The 4576-nt window shown below is 34.4% G+C and overlaps 1 protein-coding gene across 1 annotated transcript; it reads left to right on the top strand.

Moving 5' to 3' along the window:
- Nucleotides 1–320: 320 nt before the first annotated feature.
- Nucleotides 321–4330, top strand: LOC130636713 (uncharacterized). Its single transcript, XM_057446531.1, has 6 exons — nt 321–480; nt 628–874; nt 956–1096; nt 1838–2043; nt 2218–2404; nt 3777–4330. Exons 2-6 carry the CDS (start codon nt 647–649, stop codon nt 4134–4136), a joined length of 1122 nt encoding a protein of 373 aa, XP_057302514.1. The 5' UTR covers nt 321–480; nt 628–646; the 3' UTR covers nt 4137–4330.
- Nucleotides 4331–4576: the final 246 nt, after the last annotated feature.

The following is a 4576-nucleotide window of genomic DNA, read 5'->3' as shown; positions in this document are numbered from 1 at the left end:
ATGTAATGCGTGAAAGACAGTATTTATTGACAGATTTCAGGATGACATAATACTTGGACACTCTTAAGTTTAACCGTGAAGTCATGACAAAAGTCAATTTACTCAGCAGAACAATAAAATATTGACAGTTAAGTCGAGAAAAATGCTTTAAAGAGTGTGCTAGACAAAGATGACTTAACTTAAAAGATACCGTAGACTTTACACATGGGTGAATATGTCATAAGCGCTTCTTCTCAAAGCAACTCAATAATCACTATGGTGAAATAGGAGCTGATATTTTGGCATTTGACGAAGTGCTAAGTGTTATGTTGAAGTCAAAATTTAAACCAAATAATTGCATAACTTATTTTTGTAAGGAACAATGGGGAAAATTGTTTACCGAAGGTTCAGTTAAAACCTATAAATTTGGGCAATTCTGTTGGGTATTTTAAGTTGGCTTGGTTTACTGAGCGTCTTAGAAGAAATCTACATAAGACAAAGGTAAGTGGAGCATTTTCTATTTTGGTGAAGACAAGGTATACTTATAACATTGCCACCAGTTTGCGCAACAATACTTGTTTTAATGTCTTCGCCAAAATCTATACAATTGGGATCTACGTACTTATATAATAGTTATTTTATTTGTAGATTCAACTCTTTGATCAATATGCTGATCAAAGTTTTGTGCTGCCTTGTGCTTGCCTCAACTACATATGGGATGATTAATGTACATCCACGGTTAGTTGGTAGAGTAATCCATGTCGAATCAACTCGGACTCGAGCAGAATACGTTACAGTCAGTGGTACACATGACGGTGATACATGGCGATACTATATGATTCTACCGTCTATTGCACAAAACGAGATTTCTTACAGAGAACATTCCAGTTTTCTTGTACGATTTTATTTTAACCTTGTGCAAATTCACTCACTGTTTTACATGCTCTTACATCATAATCAAAATACCTTATTTTAGGTTCGTACCTGTGCTACCGATTATGTTTGCTTAGAAAGTGTGAAGACTGAGTATCGGAATAGGTTTTGGGCAGCAGAATATCCAAGTGGTGAACCCAGAAAAACTATCGTTTTAGCAGAGGAAAACTATCCCGATGGAAACGTGAGTAGTAACCGTAGTGATACATTTTAATATTAATAAAAAATATTTAAAAATCATGCCTGCTTAAGATTTTGGCCATTTTACAACGTTGACGTCTGTTTTGCTAATAATCCACGTCAGGGCTGCTGTAACCATTAACAACTTCAGATTGCGTGGATCTATCATGGAAATTGCCTTAGTTGCTACTTGCGGGCCGAACTTCAAAATTTGTTAACTTATACTATGTCATATATGTCTCCATATACTATGTCAGGGATTGTGGCTGGTCATTATTTTTAGTTCTCTATTGTTTTAAACCATATATTTTAACCTGAAATCCCACCCTGATATTTTTATAAAGAATATTTTAAAAAGAAAATCTAATAATACTCTATTCCTCACCAGGCTGTGTAAATTATACGTTTTTCATTTTCTACATTTACTGTATATACAAGTATTTTAAGCCAACGCCTTGTTACTTTGTTAGTAGCCGCCTAATTGTGAAAAATGTCACAATAGAAATAAAGATTAATAGACCATACATATAAGACAAAATAAGGAAAAATTAAAAATAAAAGGCTCTACTTATTAAAATTTTAAGCAACTCCCGACGTATCGTATTGTACTCAACTAAATAATGTCTTTTTGTTTCTTTCTCTAAGTCTTTTTCATTCAATGATGCAAAACATCTTTCAGTAACAATATGGTAGGCTTTATTTCTTATGTAAAGTAGGTTTAAATTTTATTTTTATTTTTCCACAGACTCATATCCATTTTAAAATACAATGTACAGATAATGGGCTCACAGATTGCAATATTTTGCCCAGACGATTTTCTGATTATTATGTGGCGCACTTATGGCAAGAAGGACGGCATACGCCAGGACGATACTATGCATCATTGACAAACAAAGATGTTCCATATAGGTCATGGATCATCCATGCTCCCAATCCTACTGAACAAGAAGAGTAAGTGAACATTTCTTTAAAGTGCTTTGTTAATATTTTTTTCTCGTATTGAACACAAAACATTTAAAATAGAGATGGAAGTTAGGTGCACGCTAAGCTCATTATAACCGGGAGGCGGCAAACTGTAACGTCGTTAAATTGCAATTTTTGATGTAATTTTTAATATTTATTTAGAGAATTTTTTCGAATGGACAACCAGGTGGTAAACGCGACACATCAGTACGAGGAAACTGTGAGTGTCGGAATCTCTGACACAAAAACAACGACTCAATCGGTCTCCTACTCAGTGTCAATGGAAGTGGAAAGTGCGTTTAAGAAATTCTCGGCAAGTGCTGGATCTAGCATCAGTCAATCATGGCAGGTATTTTCAATTACACATAATTATGAATGTTTCGGGTAAAAGGAATTAAACACAAATAATGTACCATATATTCTTGGAAATTAACAGGGCACAAAATTAACGCGAATCTTGAAAATTCGCGTTAATTTATTACCTCTTATTAAAGTTACTAGTTAATTCAAGACCTGTAATTAAAGTTTAAAAAAGTATTTTTTTAGCAATTACAATACAAAGATCTTGATTCGGTTCACAGACTAGTTTACTAATCAAGGGAGGTTGCGAGGCAGCTGATATTGTGAACATAAAAATAAACACATTTCCTGATTTGCATTATTGCTTTTTGTAAGTCAGATGAGCGAAATAGCGTTCAGAAATGTTTTTTGTAAGCTTTTTCAAGCATCCCCGTTATTTTCCTTCGAGTGATTTTTTTTTTTGCTTCGTTAATTCACAGTAATAAGGTATATTACGGTAATGCTTCTGATCAAATTCCACATATATTCTGACAGAACAGTTCTGTAATAGCCCTGGTCCAAGCTGCTCATAATTTGATTTCACGCACGTTTTAAATAAAAAGGGGAAGTTGGACAGAGTTTATTGTATAAAAAACAAGGTGATGGAGTGTTGAGATAGAAAAATTGCAGCAGAATAAAATGAAATGTTCGAGGAAGGATTTTACCAAAAACAATAGCTGTAATTATGGATGTTAACTACTTCTACGAACTTGAGTGAGCCGCATTTAAAAATTGTTATTTTTGTGGTCTTAATTTAAAAATTTTATTGTGTTTTGTCGCAGATAAAACTGCTTCTTTCGCGTTAGCACGCACTCCTGAAAGCGAAAATATGAAGATCTCCAAAATCGAACATTTCGCGAAAAGTTACGATGTGCGCGAAAGTTTCTACTCTGTATATGAAAAGGCAGCAGTTATCGTTTCTTTCCTAAAACCCTTCTCATAATCATACTGCCCATTAAACATATTGAATATTAAAATTTAAATCCCCCAGTGCAATAGTACGTTTGGTATAGTTCTTATAGCCATTGTCCCAACCTCGTTTCCAGAGCATTTTGCCTTGAATGGCATGATTTGAGTCCTCCGTAATAACGGCTGTGGGGCCACAAGACTGTGGGGACGAGAATTTTGCGTATACTTTTTCATCCTCTCTTTTTTATTTCAATAGCAAGTCTAATCCACCTTTTAACTTTAACTTACAACTAAAAGCCATAAAAAGCATGCAGCCACTGCTTTCTCCACCATTTTTAAAAGTAAACATTGACTGTTATTTAAATATTTTAATTGATATAGCAAACTACACCGACCCTTCGACAAAATTTTAGTCAACATGTTATTGCTGATTACACCAAGCTGAAATCCACTTTTTGTTTTTGTTTTTCCAGACTGAAAAATCTACGACTTACTCTCAGACGATAACTAAATCAATTTTAATAAATATTCCAAGCAACACTATGGTCGTCGCATATCAGCTCGTGGGGAAGTACAACGACCAGTTTAGTATCGGTGCACAGGCATACAGAATTACATCTGTTGACAAAGATGGTAATAAAATGGAGAAGTTTGTGCAAAATGTGGATGAGATTGATGTGGGAAGTCTTATGCAGTCTGGTATATCCAACTCTTCGACTGGTACACCAACAAAAGAACGAAAAGAAAAAGCGTCTGAACCAAAAGAAAGTTCTGATCAGCGTATCTATCACCACCATGACCACTATCATTATGGTGAGAAAAAAGAACTCTAAGCTCGTATATATCTTACATGCCACATACCTTGATTTTGGGATTTGATTTGCTTATTGACTTACTTGTTTGTAATTTTGTAATCAGTATATATAAGATTAGCAGCACTATACGTTTTTTTTTTCGATGCAGAGTCAAACTTTTTACTGACTTATATACGATAGTCTTTTACAAAAAATAATGACACTGCAATTAATATCCTGTGTCTTTGTTTTGTATCATGGCTCCCTCTACTATCCTACATCAATGTTGAAGTGAAACAAGCAGAATGATTGTAAAAGAGACAAACCTGTGCATAAAAGATGCTAACATTTCATTTAGGAAGAAGGGGAGGGATTTTTTGTAAGGCATTGTGGGAATAGCGAAGCACTTGTGGCGATTTTAACTTTAAATTTTATCGCCTTCCTTCTCGATGAGTTATAGTATGTTTTTAAGTTCTAGC

The sequence above is a fragment of the Hydractinia symbiolongicarpus genome, chromosome 3, assembly GCF_029227915.1.
Source record: "Hydractinia symbiolongicarpus strain clone_291-10 chromosome 3, HSymV2.1, whole genome shotgun sequence".
Lineage (NCBI taxonomy): Eukaryota > Metazoa > Cnidaria > Hydrozoa > Anthoathecata > Hydractiniidae > Hydractinia > Hydractinia symbiolongicarpus.
Note: the sequence above shows the minus strand (reverse complement) of the source record. Positions and strands in the feature narration are given on the sequence as shown.

Bases quoted from the DNA above. Each gene is read 5' to 3' on its own strand.
- LOC130636713 (XM_057446531.1), top strand. From the start codon at position 647: ATGCTGATCAAAGTTTTGTGCTGCCTTGTGCTTGCCTCAACTACATAT. The intron at 875-955 runs GTACGATTTTAT...ACCTTATTTTAG, and splicing joins GAGAACATTCCAGTTTTCTT to GTTCGTACCTGTGCTACCGA. The intron at 2,044-2,217 runs GTAAGTGAACAT...ATATTTATTTAG, and splicing joins AATCCTACTGAACAAGAAGA to AGAATTTTTTCGAATGGACA.